At 34.4% G+C, this 17,650-nt stretch overlaps 1 protein-coding gene across 3 annotated transcripts in view; it reads right to left on the reverse strand.

The window, feature by feature from the left end:
* LOC150088835 (RNA-binding protein 5-like) overlaps positions 1-17,650 on the reverse strand; it is a 405,596-nt gene that overhangs the window by 289,323 nt on the left and 98,623 nt on the right. For all 3 annotated transcript variants that reach the window (XR_016546742.1, XM_090369695.1, XM_090369696.1), the window contains one exon: positions 2,544-2,613. Coding sequence is in view for 2 of the 3 variants with exons in the window: in XM_090369695.1 (XP_090225821.1) it covers positions 2,544-2,613 (70 nt within the window). In the remaining variant the exon portion in view is untranslated. The remainder of the gene's footprint in view (positions 1-2,543; positions 2,614-17,650) is intronic.

Raw genomic sequence — 17,650 nt, forward strand, 5'->3', positions numbered from 1 at the left:
AACAGTGTGTGCATTTTTTATGAAAATAACTTCACACCTTTGTAAAACAGCATGACATTTATTCCCATAGTAGGCTCTTGTAAAGCCAATCTGTAGACTCTTGTGAAGCTATATAGTTTCAAGTTCAGATGCTGCAACCTCATGAAGAAAGACTGCATCATTTGATAATTTTCTCTACAAATTAGATAATTGGATGTAGCTTCCACACATCTAAAAATCACTGACAAGTACCCCTTGGCATATTTCTTATTTATTATATTTTTATTATTTGCATATACACCATGCTTCAGTACTACAAGCCTACTTTGTTTATTTGAATTTGCCAGAATGCCACTGTATTTTAATTACAAAATAAATAAATAACAATAATAAACAACAAATCACCAATCAAGTACTATCACTCCAACAAGGCAAAAACATAGAGAAAATACTAAGTTTCAGATGTATGCATGCAAAAGGAAATATAATACTAATGGCATTCAGCACAAACTAAGACAAGGTTGTAGTAATGAGAGACTTTGTTAATGGTACATGTTACTGGGACTAACTTTTCAAACCTTGATGCAGTTTAAAATCAGTTTATGGCAATGGTGACTTAAAACAGTGAAAAGTTACTTAATGTTAAATTCTATTTAAATTTCATATTGTACTGTTATGTTCTGGAGTACTCAATGGGTCATTTTTATTATTATTCCAAGAAATTTTCACTAACATACAAATAAAATTCGGTAGCACCTTCAGTAAACTGTCAACTGAAAAACAGTGAATTAGCCCATACTACTATGAAATGGATATAACTGAAGCTATTAATTCCATAGTAAGATTGATTAGAACTATATTCAATAGTTTCACTATTTTATTATGAAACTATTTTTAATAATTTTATATTCAAATAATTAAAGGAAATTAATTTATAACCATAATAAGAAAAAAATAGTATATCTCAAATAGGAAATTCCACTTCAAATTTGGAGCCATGAATTTAAAAAAATAATTTTAAATGAAACAAAAACAGCATATTTCAAATTCTACTTCAAAATTTATATCTTTGAAGTTAGGTGTGGTGAAAAAGAATTGGTTGCCTTTATGTTTCATAGCCAACTAAAATTAAATCAATAGCCTCAAAGACCAACACTGATATTTTATAATAAAAAGCTCTACAAAAATAGCAGATACTTGAAAAAAGAATAAAAATATATACAAACATATAATACTAACCTCTACCAATTTCAAATTAAAAAAATAAAATAATAAAAATTTTTGAAACTGAAATTAAATTTAAAATATTTTTTTTCAAGTAATCAAGAAATGAAAACTATTCAGATATAATTAACATAAATTTTAATTTATTGGATAGTAAAAATACCACTATTAAAATATTACAGAAATGAGCTTTGCATAAAAAAAAAAAAAAAACCCTGATAATAGCAATTATACTATTAGAACTTTTCATTTAAAAATATAAAAATCTGTGAAAATAACAAATAACCTGGAAAAAAAGAAAATTATAAGCATGTTAAACAATATTAACAATATGAAAAGTTAATTGAAACACAAAAGCATATAAATTTAATGGTTAACTAAAATTCACAAAGATATTGCCTTCTAAGAAGAAAATGATTTACACAGTTGTATAAAATTATATTCTAAGATCAAAATATAGCATGACAAATCTTAAACTGGTTTGTAACCAGCAAGTAACTTTCTTAAAAAAATGTTATGGTTTACCAAAGAGCTATATTAGCCAAAACAAGAGCACAAAACAGTTTCCAGAGGAAACAAGAAATACTGAATAACAACAAAATGTCACTGATATCAGAGAATCTTCTTGAATGTCTCCCAAACCACCAGTTTCAGAGTTTCTATTATCTGGTAATAGTAATCGTAAGTATCTTTCTATATGTGCACACCTGAGAATTCTAATTTGCAGCTTTGAATTTTATTGCTCTTGCAGTTTAGTAAACCAGTTTCATAAGAATCTCAAATGCTGAGCAGTTTTTTTTTTTTTTTTTTTTTTTGAGATGGATCTGTGTTATCTGGTGACAGATGATTAAATCACAGAAAGAAAGCTTTATACTTTTTTCCCCATCTCATCCAATTTGCTAAAAGTATGCCTATAATACAAGGCACACACTAATGAAATTTGAACAATGTCATCCAATTTGCTAAAGCAGGATGCACTTTTAGTTTAAACAAGCGACACAAATAATAAAATCAAAGTTCAAATTTATGGTTATCAGTGAGGTAGAGGCCAGTAACAAGTTATCACATTTAATGCTTTAATATCTTTTCTTCCCCCCACCAAGGATAAGGTTACAATTTATTTTTATACATTACTGAACTAGTCAAAAATACAAATTACATAAGAAACAATCAATATAATACATAATATACAATAACAAGAAACATTTTAAAAGCAAACTGAACAATGTTGGCCTTCTTGGTCAAAGATGTTTAGCCATGACTGAGGTTCAACTTAATATGGCAATAATAATAATAATAAATTATAAAGTTAAAGGATAAATCATTAGAAGGATTCTCACCTGTATCTTTCTTCCTCATTAATCTAATATCTTTAGGCTCCAAACCATATCTGGTGACTTCATTCCTAAGCTATTAAATAAGAAGGAAAAATGTGCAGACAATTAGAAATTTTAAAATTTATTCTAATAAAAACAACATTTACCTTAAATTTAATTATTCAGCAAGCAGTACAATTTCATACTACAAAAAGTGAACCTCATATAACAACAGTTCACAAATTAAAAAATCATGTATTATTAAATGGTACAATTATTAAATAGTACAAAATAAGGTATATAAAAAAAGAAGCAACTAAATTCTACATAGCATAATTTTATCTATATGAGCAATAGCAATTACATCTGAAATAACCAAATTTACAATAAAATATAATGATTAGTAGCCATTCTGTAATAGTAATACAAAATCATTATAGCAAAATAATGTGTATCAATATTTATATGGTAAATACTTGAAAATCATACTATTAGAAAATAATCTTCAATTACAAGGAATGTTCAATAAAGACTATTAACACCTGATCAACTGCAAGTTTGCATGGAGGTGTGTTAAGAGCTGCAACAGATGGTTACTGAAGATGACAACATAAGCTGTTTGGAAGTCGACATCATTGCCAACACCAAAAAAAGCAAAAGTTGTGGCTTCAGCAGGAAAGGTTATGGTCATCTCTTTTTTTGACAGTCAAGGAATAGTTTACCAGCATGTTATGCCACATCATATGACTGTTACATGACTTGGTTACAGAACTGTGCTACACAGTTTGTGGGATCACATTCATCGTGAATGACCACAACTGCACACAGGTGGGTGGATGCTAAGACAATGCAAGACCTCACAGTGCTCATACTGTCATCAAGTCAAGCACTTAGCCAGCATTAATGTCAAATGTGTTCCTCATCCATCCTACAGTCCTGAACTTGAACCCTACAATTTTGTCAAAAAATGGTTTCCACCATGTTTTTGAAAAAATGCTGGAGTAAGCATTTCATGAAGTGGAGATTACTTTGAAAAAGATCATAAAAATATGGACGAGTAATAAAGGTAGGTTTAGAAAAAAAATTATAAGCATTCTTTACTCAACAGCCCTTGTAGACATACAAAACTCAAGACAAATATCGTGAACAAACATATATTCAAGAACAGTTTTGATAATGTATAAAAGATCATTTTAGAAGTAAACTGTTTAGCAAAAATATTCAAAAAAATACTTGGTATGGAATGTTGCAGTACAACGTCCAGTAGTAGTCTGCCAACATAGGTTCATTCCAAAAACTTGATAGCGATTTTCCACTGGCCCAATATCTTAACAGAATCATCCCCTGTGCTCATCACTCATGGTTTTCAGGAAAGAAGTACAGGAACTCCCCAACTTACATAAGGGTTGTTCCATGGAATGCTACGTAAGTCGGAATTTCCCCCATGCTTGTGCAGCACTCGCAACTGTGCTCACTGACTTGATTGAATCAAAAAAGAAATGTTCAACGAACATGTAAATAAAATTAATTATTGTATGAATTCAATTTTTTTATCTCATGTGCAGGAAAAATTACAAAAGCGTGCAATTTTAAAAAATTTCAAAATTACAAAAAAAGAGAGGAGACAGGCATAACATCAGTAAGCTTTACCTCTCGAGCATCGTTGCCAGAATTGACATCTTCACCTGATAAGTAGGCTGCTGCGAAGATTGAGGGCCGTGGAGATTTAGAAGGGGTCGGCTGCTCAACCTTACGAAAGAACATATTAACAGATGACTGGAAAGTGACTTTTTTCTGTTCATCATAGTTTTCTTTGTAGCAAGCAAGCATATCATTCACCCCTCTGTTAACTTTTAAGAATCGTTCGCTGTCAGGATCCATCTTCTCAAACCTCGCCATTGCCGATGTAATTTCACAAAATGCCATTGCCATTTCTCTCTCTCTGGTGAAGCGTCTCGGCTCCTCATTTGGTTTATCTTGAGCTTCGTCTGCATTTTCTTCTTTCACTATCACTGTCTGCAAGTCAATAAGTTCTTCGTTAGATAATTCCTTCTCTTCTTCCTCTATTAACTCCACGTCTTTGGCATCAACCTCCAACTGAAGTAGCTCTACAACCTTTACAATCTTATCTGTAACCTCTTCATATGATTCTTGTTTTCAAATCCTTCGAAGCCTTTTACGTGCTGTGGGCATATTTTCTTTCATGCACCATTTAAACAACTTTTAGTAATTTCTGCCCAGGCCTTATTAATGTTTAAGATGGCATGGTAAATATTGTAAGATTTCCAAGTCTCTTAACGTAAAATTTTTCTCATTATCTACTGCAGACAATGCCTGAGCAAATGTTGTGCGTGAATAGTATGCTTTTAAATTCGAAATAACACCTTGATAACCCAAGTTGGATGAGTGAAGTCGTGTCTGGCGGTAGAAATATGACTCCCACGTTCGAATTGAAATCATCTAGATGCATAGGATGTCCAGGAGTATTATCTAATAGAAGCAAAATCTTGAAAGGAACGTCATTTTCTTTATATTTTTCAACCTCAGGAATGAAGCAGCATTTAAACCAATCCTCAAATAGAGATATTTTTATCCATGCTCTCTCTAGTTCGATCGGAAATGCACGGGTAAGGCGGCTTTACTGATGTCCTTAAATGCACGAGGATTTCCAGAATGGTACACAAGCAATGGTTTTAATCTGTAATCTCCTGCTGCATTAGCCCTAAGCAAGAGCATGGCCCTATCTTTTGACGCCTTGAAACCTGGCATTGTATGTTCGATCCGACATTTTTTCCAACACATCACAATTTCTCTGCAACTGCAGAATCAGCACTGGCAACTTCACCTCATACTTTAACGTTGTGGAAACCAGCACAATGCTTTAACCTATTAAACCACCTATTGCTTGCCACAAACTTGGGTTAGGGTTTGCCGTACTTATCCTTAATATCTTTATAAATACTTGTTGCTTTTGCTTGAATGGTCATTAGACTCAGGGGCACTCACTTCTGAATCTGATTTTCCATCCATATTATTAACAGCTGTTCCATCTTCAATACAGCACCTGAACCCTGTTTTGTGATCTTAAGTGTGTTGATCCTTTGACATGTTCTTTTATACGTGCACTGTCCTTTAAAATAGTATTCACTGTTGAAGCAGTGAGACCTAATTCCGTGGCAATAGATGACAAACTTTGTCCTGCTTCATAATTCTTAATCACTTTCACCTTCATTTCTAAATCAATTTTTGTTTCATTTCCTGGCACTATTACCACCTGCACTTTTCGTTGGTTGCTTTCCCTTCATCATTGTAATACGTAAATAGGAATGAAGAGAAGTTTCTGAAAATTTGTTTATTTTTATATGATTGAAGATTTCAGTGAAGCGGAACACAATTCACCATAATAGCGTAAAAAACCCACACAATTGCAGTTATCGGTATTATCGCAAATGCAATAAGATCGAGTTTACTACCCATTTATAATTAGATGCACTAACAGAAAAGCCCGATGAACCAGAAAGTGTAAATTGTTTTTACTGTTTTTGGTCGTGACCTCCAGAAACATGCTTTAGAAAAATATCACAAAGGCATTCAAAATTGATTCTTATAATGGGAACATATGATAACAATGAAAGGGTGGTGTAATTTCCATTATATGACCTTTTAGAGAGTTAAATAGCTTAGTAAAGCAGCAAAATTTAACTTCCAAGGGCTTGGAATGAATTACCAAAAAAAAAAAAAAAAAAGTGTTATTGGGTTCACATTATGATATTTTCACGATACCTTCATATATTTCTATGGGATGTAAAATACGTTTCCACGATATTTTTTAATTTGCACTAGCCGTCAAAAACTTACGTAAAGTCGAATTTCCGTAAGTTGAGTATTGCATTTGTGTAGTTCCTGTATAAACACACAAATGCAAGAAATGAAGTTTCAGTGACACATGAAATCCCATTTCTTTATATGCACTGAGCAGTTTCTGAACTCCATCTTTATATATGTGGGAGACCCGTGGTTACTAAAAAAGTTGACACAAAGCAATCTGAATGCCTGCCATGTTTTTAGTTCTAATACAATGATGCATTTTTCAAAGCTGTCATTCTCCAGAAGCTCTCTAATTTGAGGCCCCACAAAGATCTCTCTTTTAATTTCACAGCTCTGACCTTTAGAAATTTTCTGCTTAAGTAATAAAGCCTCTCCAATTTATCTTACCCACGGTTTTTATGAAGCTCTTCATTAGGCCAGGTTTAATGTTGAAGGAGAATCTTCACTGGATCCACTAAAGGCACATACTGCACACTTATTGATTCCTGTTATATGTGCTTCTTTGAGGCCAGCCAGGTCTGATTTAATGGTCTGCAGTACAATGGCTGTCCCACAGGCATAGGAAACAATATTAAGAGAGCCTTCCTTGCATGCCCATTAACATACTAATAACTTTGAGGTCACAGTAGATATTCCACCGATGGGTGCGTATTGAATGGCTTCATGTTACAGTAGTAGTAGTAGTAGAGGCATGTGATGCAAGAAGTAGAAGTTTATGTAGCATCAGCCAAGAAGGGGGGGGGGGGGGAAATCCATAATAAGACATTCATACATCATACACTTGCCTGTCCATTCCATCTGCAGCTAGAGACTCATCATACTCTTCACAATCCTCTGGTCTGTAGATTACCGCACACATTTTATTCTGGCAGGCATAACTTCTGACTCGGCAAAAGCTCTTTTCATGCTCGGCTGCTTTTATAAGAAGCATTACCCCACCACCCCTCCTATCTTTCCTAAATACATTATACATACCAAAATGGAACTCATCATCCCCAAATTCTATGTTGCACCACATTTCTGTTAACTCATTTATGCCAGTATTTATCCTAACCAGGAATTCAAATTCACCCATTTTATTGACAACACTCCTGACTTTACTGTATACACAGTTAAGACTAAGTATTCGTCTATAATTAACTACTATAGACAACTGACACTATACCCTCATGTGTAATCTGAGCAACAGGAAGGATGTCATCAATTTAAGCTTACTTAATCCATTCAAAGCCTTAAACACCTGAGACACCCCTTGAAGTTATTTAGGCATGCTTTCCTAGCTTTATGCAACAGCCTTCAAACTTCATTGCAAAGAACTAAAGAAGCAATATCATTCATATATAATGTGTATTTGTGACAATTCCCTAAAATCTCCACTGATATTATGGCAGTAGCAGAGTGTTTACAGTAAAGAATGTCTACCAAAGCTTTTTTCTTTTTCAATAATGAGACACTTTATATGTTCTTCTTAACTAAGAATTTCTGCTTTAGTTTAGAAGTTTGGCTTTATCTTTGGAGAGATTAAGATCTGTGATGAGATCATTCAGATCATCTTGGATAAACAGCTTCAGCTGTGATCTCGTCATTGGGTGGTACTCAGGATTGGCTGAAGTTCCATTACTATTAGTAGTGACAAATGATACAAGAGAGCATCAGCCGAAGGGGAAAATAAAAACACCAATACTTCTCATATCACCTGTCCATCTCATCAAAGTGTCTAGTTCTTCCTTCAATTTATTCAAACTACCTACTTTCTACAACACCAGATGGAAGTTTGTTCCAACAATCAAGTACCTAGCTGAAGAAAATTTCTGCACATCTGACCTGCAGTCATCCTTCCTCAATTTGAATTTATGCTCCCTCATGTGTAGTCTGAGCAAGAGGAAGGATGCCATCAATTTAAGCTTACTTAATCCATTCAAAGCCTTAAACACCTTGAGCAGATCTCCTCACAGGTGCCTAGCCTCCAGGCACTGAAATTTGCAGAACTGAAGTATATTCTGGTAAGAGCAGTCTTTTGTTTCCCTCACTAATCTTGTTGATTTTCTCTACACTTGTTCCAAAAGATCCTATTCAAATGAGGCTTCCAGACTTGTATGCAGTACTCAATATGTGGCCTAACCACTGCCTTATAAAATGGGATAATCACCTCCTGATTCCCTACTGGCAAAATTCTTATATATCAATGACAGCCCCATGAGCTGTCCTGGCAGCCTGTCTGCACTACACATTCTCGGGTCTCTGCCAATTACACCATCATCATATTCAATCTCATCTTATAAAGAATCTAGTTCATGCTGCAGGGGCACCAGAATTGGCATACTATCATCATGATTGATTTCATTATCCAATCCAGGTTCAATAAACAATCTTATACTTATTCTTCACAGAACTCAATTACATTCACATTACAAAAGTAACAATCACCATTGTAGCCTTTTAACTCACTCCATATCATGGGTATTGCAAATGGTATCAGCTTTTTCCTGTTGTTCAACCAGTCACAATCTGTTTGAACAAGTGGTATAAATACTGTGGTGCTCACACCTCATTCTAGTCACCTACAGAATACCTAAGGTATGAATGGTAAATTTTCTGAATATCATCATGTTTGTGCACCATTGTGATTTAGTTAAAGAGCTGCACACAGAATTTGTTGGAGTGATTTCTGCACTTTCAAGGCAAAACAAAGAATGTGTTTCGGTGATTCACCAGATCTTACCTGAAACAATTTATAATAAAATAATTAAATTATGAAATAACAAGGATATAGGTATATTCAAACAATGACATAAATGTATATATATAAACAATAATAATGAATAAATAACTATATTCATGTAGGCTGAATGAATAAGTATGCAAGTAGTATAATCAATTTCATTATATTCATGTACACAAAAACTGGACATGCTAGAAGGATACCGAAAACAGACTTAGAATCAGTGTCTAAAGGACTATTTAAATCACATATTTTTTTACACTGAAAATTACTTGCTGACTTGTGTAATCAACTGCTACCATCTACTTGGCTCCTAAAATTTTAGTCAATCTATCCAGCTGTACATTACATTTATACACCCACTGCTACCACTGGCATTAAGGAAATTTCAGTCACAAGGATCCATTACATACCATCTTTAAAGCAGTAGGACCTTTGATCTTAAATAGTATTCAGATATTTTCATGATTACTGCCTTATCTAAGCAGTGATTAGAAGGAAATTCTTGTAGGGGAAATAGCTTTTTTTTTTTCCATCTTTCGTAGTAAGCAAAAAACAAAAACTGACTTACGTGTATGATAATATTAATGTACAAAACAAGTTCAGCTGAAATGCTTTAAGAGTATGAATCGATAAGATAAATGAATTTTATATCATTTTGTAAATGCAAGAGATGAAAAGAATCTTCTAAGTTTGATATTTATTCTATAATTTACAAGATATGAATGAAATGTTCCCAGATTATATTTAATAAAAGTGATTCTACCATTGCTTGATGAATTTCTGGGATGGTTATTTTTGATCGCCTTGCACATCCTGCACTTTTTTTCATGACACATTCAGCAAGGCTACCGCTGAATATTTTATGCCCACAGTTGAACAAGCAAGAACCAATGACAGAGAGGCCTGATCTCGGAGCGGCTTTCACTCCCCCTCCTACAGCAGCGAGAGGTTCAGAATGGAAGCAGAGGGTGCTAAGTAGGGCTAACCGGTTTTATAAACCGGTTAAATCCGGTTTTCATATTGAGTTGTTAAAACCGAAACCGAGCTTCTAAAACTGGATTCGAATATTTTCTTAGTTAGCCCTCGAATATAGTTTTTTGTTACGCATATTTTCTTTTGTTTGTTTGTTTGTCTGGATCGTTCAACTGCTTTATATTTTAAACATGTTTTTTTTTTTTATTTTGTTTAGGTACGAATCTCATGGGCAAGTGGCCCAAATCTAGGAGGGATACCTTTTATCTTCCCACCTGTATCATGGCACGATACAGGTGTACTCATTTACGACTGAGTGAGTCGGAGCGATAGCGTAGAAAACGCCCAACATTTCTCCGTTCCATCTATCTTGCTCGCCGGGCAAGTTATGGAACGCCTTATTGATGGTTACCCACTAGAAACAGATTCGCTGAATATTGCATCAAATTTCAATCGTAGAAAGTTTTTTGCTTCTTTATTCTTATTAAATTTGCGATCAAATGTTCTCCAAAAAGCAGCTTCACCAAATTTAGCTTTTATGTAATTTTGAAAATACAATAGATTTAATTGGGGGAAAAAAATTGCAAGTAAATAAAAAATTTCTTTCGTGAAAATTTTGAAACTTGCCTCGTTTAGACTCTTCATTCAGTGCTTGCGGGAGTGACGCATAGTATTGTGCCTTTGTTATCTTCAATATTTTTATTTAAAATTGTCGGTGATATAAATTTATACTAATTAATATTTATTACTCTTAATATGTCTAAGATGAAATCAAATGTATGGAATTATTTTGCTCGAAAAAACAAAGATGAAGCACAATGTTCGAAATGTCAGAAGATAATGAAGTCGTCTGGAGGATCTACATCATCTTTAATGTTGCATTTAAAGAAAATGCATCAGATTGACATTAAACAAGATAACAGCGAACCTCCCGTAAAAATGGTAAGAACATTAGAAAACTTTATCGTTAAAAAATCTATGGAAGAAGAGATTTCAAAATTAGCCGCTTTAGATGGATTTTCTTTTAATTCAATTGCCAAGAGTGAGTTTATACAATCAAGCCTTCACCTTCAGAGAAATAAATACGATAAATTACCACCAGCCTCAGTGAATGGAATTAAAAATATAGTTAAATATACATAGTTATATATTAGAAATTCATTGGTTTTGGGTGCACAGTGTTCATTGACTCTAGACGAATATACAAAATAAAAGGTATATGAATATACAGTAAATGTGCATTCAAAAGACAATCATTGGTCGTTAGGTCTTATTGAGATTAATGGTTCACTTGATAGTAGAAGAACTGAGCAAATTGTGAATGGATACTTGAAGGAATTTGGTTTAAACTTGGATGAGGATATTGTTTCCTGCACCACCGATGGAGCAGCAATGATGATTAAGTTTGGCAAGCAAATTACGCCTAATCATCAACAATGTATAGTCCATTCTATACATCTGTCAGTTATAGATGTACTTTATGAAAAAGCAATCAATTATGGTGCCACAGTCTGAGTCTCCCAAAGACAATGAAGAAAATGAAAATAATGAGGAAAGTAGTGATGATGAAGAATTTGAAGAAAGCCAGCAAGGCATGCTTTATCAAACCGACTTTACCAATGAGCTCATTTATTTCTTCAATCCAATGGCCAATATTGCACAAACTATTAACAAAGTCGGAAAAATTTGAAAGCTTTTTCGAAAATCGCCTACCAAAAATGACATATTACAAAATTTTGTTAAAGCAAAATTTAATGGGAAAGAATATAAACTTATATTAGATTGCAAGACCAGATGGGATAGCACATTCTATATGATTGAGAGATTTTTGAAATTGAAAAATTGCATTCCAAATGCTCTATGTGCAGTAATGTCAACTGAAGCTGTGTCTGACGATGCCTGGAAAACACTTGAATTGCTATGGGAAACTTTGCAACCAGTTGAAATGATTCTGAAGGCTATAACCTCAGAAGATATAGACTTACTTAAAGCAGAGTCTTCAATAGAATTTCTGTTTGCTAAGCTTGATACAGCAGAAAACCCATTTGCTTTAAAGTTTCACCAAAGCCTTTTGCAGCATTACAATGTAAGACGAAATTGCCAAACTGTGGCTTTGCTAAGCTATCTACACAACCCCAAAAAGTTTAGGAAAGAAGATTCAGGTTCAAGAACTGTTGATTTTCCAAGTAAGCAAGTTTTGAAAAAGCATGCTGAAGAGATTTATCAGAGATTATTTGCAAAACATTCCGAAGGAGTCTTAGCGTTGAATGAAGAAACTGAAAATAAACGAACTGTTCTTTTAGAAGAAAACAAAGACTTGTCTAGTTCCGATGTTGGAGATACACTCATGCGAGAGTATGATAGTGTAATAAAGAGATTAACTGAAGAGCCTTCAAAATATCTTAGTGAATTGGAGATCAGCAAAGAATTTAAAATTTTGGAGGCAACTAGCAGTAGAAGTGAAAAGCTGGAGAAAGTTTATAGAGCACTGCTGACCATTAAACCAACAAGTGTCCAATTTGAGAGAGTGTTTTTGATCACTGGTCTCTTTAACACTAAAATAAGGTTAAGTCTATCAAGGAAAAATGCTTAATATATACTGTGTTTTTTAAAGGATCATTTTCAGAAAAAAGCTGAGCAATAAATAGTAAAGTAATTTCCCCAAGTTGTTTTTTTCACATTATTTTTTTTTATTTATTTATTATTATTATAGGGCTTATTATTTTTTTGTTTACTATACGAGAAGATAGTTTTTATTCAAAGGATTTGAATACAATTTGTAATTTTGTATAATCTCAAGCTGGTTACTTTTTTGGAGCATTTTAATTTTTTTTACTATAAGAGGTGATAGACTTTGTTTAAAAGATTTGATTACGATTTGTACAATCTACCCAAGATAAAATAAATACCTGTGTTATAAGCTTTTAATCATTTTCCCTAAGCCTGAGAAAATCGGTTTTAAAAGTAAACTTCGGTTAAACTCGGTTTTGAAATTTCTCGGTTTTATGCAAGCCCTAGTGCTAAGAATCTCTGTGTACGAACAGACTGCCATGCATGGAAACTGAACTTGGCCTGTTACAACGTAAGATCGGTCCTCAGTGAAGATAACATATTAGAGCTAGAAAAGGAATTAGAAAATGTGAATTGGAATATCATCGGTTTGGCTGAAACAAGAAGAAATGAGTCACTTATAAGTTTATTAAGTGGAAATCTGCTGTATACCAATGGAAACAGTGAAAAGAGCAAAGTTAAATTGGCTTTCTGGTCCATAAATGTATAAAAAACAACATTTTGGAATTCAAAAGTACATCACCACGGGTGTCAAGAGGGATTTCTAAGAAAAAATCCCTCTTGACACCTTCTCAGGATTTCTAAGAGGTACAACCTATGGAAACAGGTTATAAGGATTTATGCACCAACATTGAGCCATGAATCATCATGGCTCAATGTTGGTGCATAAATCCTTATAACTTCATCAGAAGAGGTTGAAGAAATGTACACTGAAATTGAGAGATTTCTAGATAAACAGAAAACTCACTACACCATTATTATGGAGAACTTCAATGCTAAGGTTGGAAAGACACAAAACAGTGCAGAAAGGGAAACTGCAGGAAATTTTGGAATTGGTGAAAGAAATGAGAGGTGAAAGACTTGTAGAACATGTAGAATCTTGTGGAATGCCAGTAATGAACACTTTTTTCAAGTAAAAGGTGAACAGAGAGTGGATGTGGAAGAGCCCAAATGGATTAACAACTAATGAAATCAACTTCATCCTCAATAACAGAAGATATATTGTGAATGATGTTACCATCATGAACAAGGCAAATGTTGGAAGTGATCACAGAATGGCAAGATGCACACGAATTGTAATGTAAGAAAAGAAATCCAAGTATATGATATAAAAATTATTCTTTTGCATTCAGTTCCTTTGTAACCACATCATTGTATCCAATCAAATTTGGCAGACAAGACTTCTCCTTAACAAACCCATGCTGTGTCAGAACTATAACTGCAGTCTTGTCTAGATCAGTGTTAAACAACTGGTGTGCCGCCACAAGATGACAGGTGTGCTCTAACTCTGCTGAAGTTGTATACCTATAAATAATACTATACATATTATGATTGAAAATTGACAACTGAGAACTTTAACCTATTTTAAGAAATTAACTGTACATTATTTACTCCCAATTATAGTTTTTATATATGTTTGTAATGCCATTTTTACTGAAACACAATGTTGTACTTGTGGGACAGTAAATTATTCTTTGTGTGAGTATTCAACACTCGCTTTCTCAAGTTATTTGTGTGTTTGCCCTTCCAATATTTCTCGCTGCACTGACTGAAATAAGATGCCGCTTGTTAAAGTTAGATACGTATGTGCTGTTCCTTCAAAGTGTAAGAATTAGCAAAACATAACATCCCCCATCTTTTATTATTTTATTGGCTTGTTTTGATATTTGTCCCTGCTACTTAAACTTTATTACCTTGTTCCTGCCGATGCACCCCTCCCTCTGTTCGAAGAGTATTGGTCCCGCATCTATCACTTTCAGTTTCCTCACAGCTGTGCTCTGAAAGTCAGAAAACTCTGATCGCAAGCCATAATATTGTTGATTTTACTATTTTCTTCTTTTAACAATGGACAAGTTCCTCGTAAGGAGTATTCTGTCCACGAGTGCAAGTTCTGAAAGTGACGAGCCCAAAAAAAAAAAAAAAGAAACAAAAATTAGTGTGCAGACAGTATATAGTGATAATACATGCCCAATCCCAGAGTGTGTTGTGTGGGAGAAAAACTGAGCAATGCTGCTATGATTCCCAGTAAACTGAAAAGCCATTTCTCAACAAAACATTCTTCTCTGGCATGCAAAGACAAATTTTCGATGGTTGTTGCATCAAAACAAAAAACAGGCAATGTTCGTGACTTCGTCAGTACGTGTTTCGGAAAAAGTATAGGAAGCTAGCTAAAAAGTAGCTGAACTTATCGCAACGGTCAAAAAGCCACACACCATAGCAGAAACTGTTAATGCCAGTTTGTTGTAAAGAGATGGTGAAAATTAGTCATGGATCCAGAGCTTGATTTTTGGATTCATGATTTTTGAAATTTCATTAGCAGAGATCTGCTAATGAAATTTCAAAAATTCCACTCTCGGCTGACACAATCAGTTGCCTAGCCAGTGATTAGTCCAGTGACATTGAAGACATTAGGAAGGAGAAAATCAACAGCAGTCAGAAGTACTCACTTCAGATCGACGAGTCAACAGATGTTAGCAGTCATGCTCAACTTCTTGCCAAAATTCAGTTCATCGATGGAGATGTAATTGCAACATATTTCTTTTTTTTGCAAAGTACTACCCGAGCGAGCCACCAGTGAAGAAATATTTTGTGTTACCAATGAATATATGCTCCAAAATGAATTAAATTGAAATGTGTTAGTGTTTACACAGATGGAGCTGCTTCCGGGACAGATAGAATTAAAGGCTTTGTGGCTAAAGTGCACAAAGTGAATCCTGACATACAATGTGACCATTGTCTTATTCACTGTGAAGCTATTGTTGCCAAGTCTTTGCCATCTGGTCTGAAAGTTGCGATGGACAAAGTAGTAAGTCATTAATTTCATCAAATCGCAACCCCTCAATTCACTGCTTTTTTTTGTGTCAGAAAAATTAGATCTGAACACACCACACTCCTGCCACATACAGAACAGTGGTTGTCATGTACTAAAGTGTTAATATGCCTGTTTTGAACTTAAGGAGGAGGTACAGACAGTTTTAACAGTTGAGGGGCATGAGTATGCAGTTATTTGCAGATGATGAATGGGTGACCAGGTTGGCTTATCTTTCTGATATTTTCGTTCGTTTGAATGAGCTGAACCGAAAAATGCGAAACAAGAACGAAAATCTTTTTACGAGTATGAATAAGATTCAAGGCTTCCAGAATAAGCTGGATTTGTGGATACAACACATTGCAAATGGGTTGTCTGAGATGTTCCCAACTGTATGGCTGCTTGCTGCTGGTAATAAAGTGGTGATGGACTTCATTAAAGAACATTTAGATAACTTGAAGCAAAAGTTTAAGGATTATTTTGGAGAGGAACAAGAGGAACTAACAGATCAAAAGGCAGACAGAACATTGCAATAAAAACATCATGAAGCACAATTGGACACATTTTGGTTGTCAATAAGGAAAGAATACCCAGATAGCTCCGAGATGGCAATTAATATGTTATTACAATTTTCCACTACATATTTGTGTGAACTGGGCTTTGTGACCTTGACTGAAATTAAAACATCAAAGAGGGAGAGACTCAGACCAATTGATGAAGAAGTGAGGCTTGCATTGTCAACGATTCCGCCACTTATCAGCTGTCTGTTTTCAGAAAAGCAGGCACAAATACTACATTAAAGGTATGCATAGTTATTTGGTTTAATACTAATAGATTTTTTTTTTTTTTTTTTGGCTTTGCTTTTGCACAGTGATTTAGGATTCATAAAATGTTAACGTATGCATGAGCCAATTTCTGTTGGAACAATAATAATTGATTCTATTGTGACATAGTTTATTTATATTAACACTACTGTAAACTTTGCTTTTTGAGGATTAAGATTTTGATGTGCCATTTTGTGTCATGGATAATTTAAGGTGTGCCACGAAGAGAGATAAAGGTTGCAGAACACTGGTCTAGATGATCCTGCATTGCTTCCTTAACTAGTGACTCCATTATTTTCCCTGTAACAGAAGTTAAACTAACATGTCTATAATTATTCATGTCACCCCTTGATCCCCCTTTGAGAATTGGGGACACATTTGCAGATCTCCAGTCCATGAGGACCTCCCCTGATGTGTCCAAGGATGTTTCCATAATTATGGCAAAGGGTTTGCTTACTTCCTTTAATATAATTGGATAGATCCCATCCACCCCAGGTGCCTTTCTCATGTTCAATTTCAACAATTTCTCTTCCACTTTGCTCTCAGTTATTACAAGATCATTTATCTCCCTGCATCCTGATAATTTATATGCGTCTCATGCATTTTTCTTCTCTGCCACAAGTCTCATTAGGTCACCTGACTTCCTTTTGGACTAAACAACCTCGAACAGTATTTCTTAGTTGGTGTGAAAAGCATAGTAGCTTCCAAGATTAATTCCTTGAATGCTTTCCATTTAGAATTTGCCGTTGGTAACATCATCAGTTGGTCCCACTGTATAGAATTTAAAAAATTTCTCAGACTACTGTAGTCAACTTAAAGAAAGCAAAAACTCTTCCCTTTACCCTTGATGGTAGTTACATCTTTAAGTGTAACTAGCAAGGCTAGTTACACACTAGCAAGGCTTTTGTGGATTTATTGGATGATTGTTTTCTACACCAGCATGTTCGGGAGACAACTAGAGGGAGTAATACTCTTGATCTGATTATCGGTAGTCATTCTTCATGCATTAAGAATCTTCAGATAAAGGAACCACTAGGTGGCAGTGATCACAGTGTGCTGAAGTGGGATTTCCTCAAGGAGGTAACTACTATCAGAGGTAAAGGGAAGGGTTTTTGCTTTCGTAAAGGCGACTATGATGGTCTGAGACAGTATTTAAATTCTATACAGTGAGACCAACTGATGA

Source organism: Mastigoproctus giganteus, chromosome 3 (genome assembly GCF_048544385.1).
Source record: "Mastigoproctus giganteus isolate SK-2022 chromosome 3, ASM4854438v1, whole genome shotgun sequence".
NCBI lineage: Eukaryota > Metazoa > Arthropoda > Arachnida > Uropygi > Thelyphonidae > Mastigoproctus > Mastigoproctus giganteus.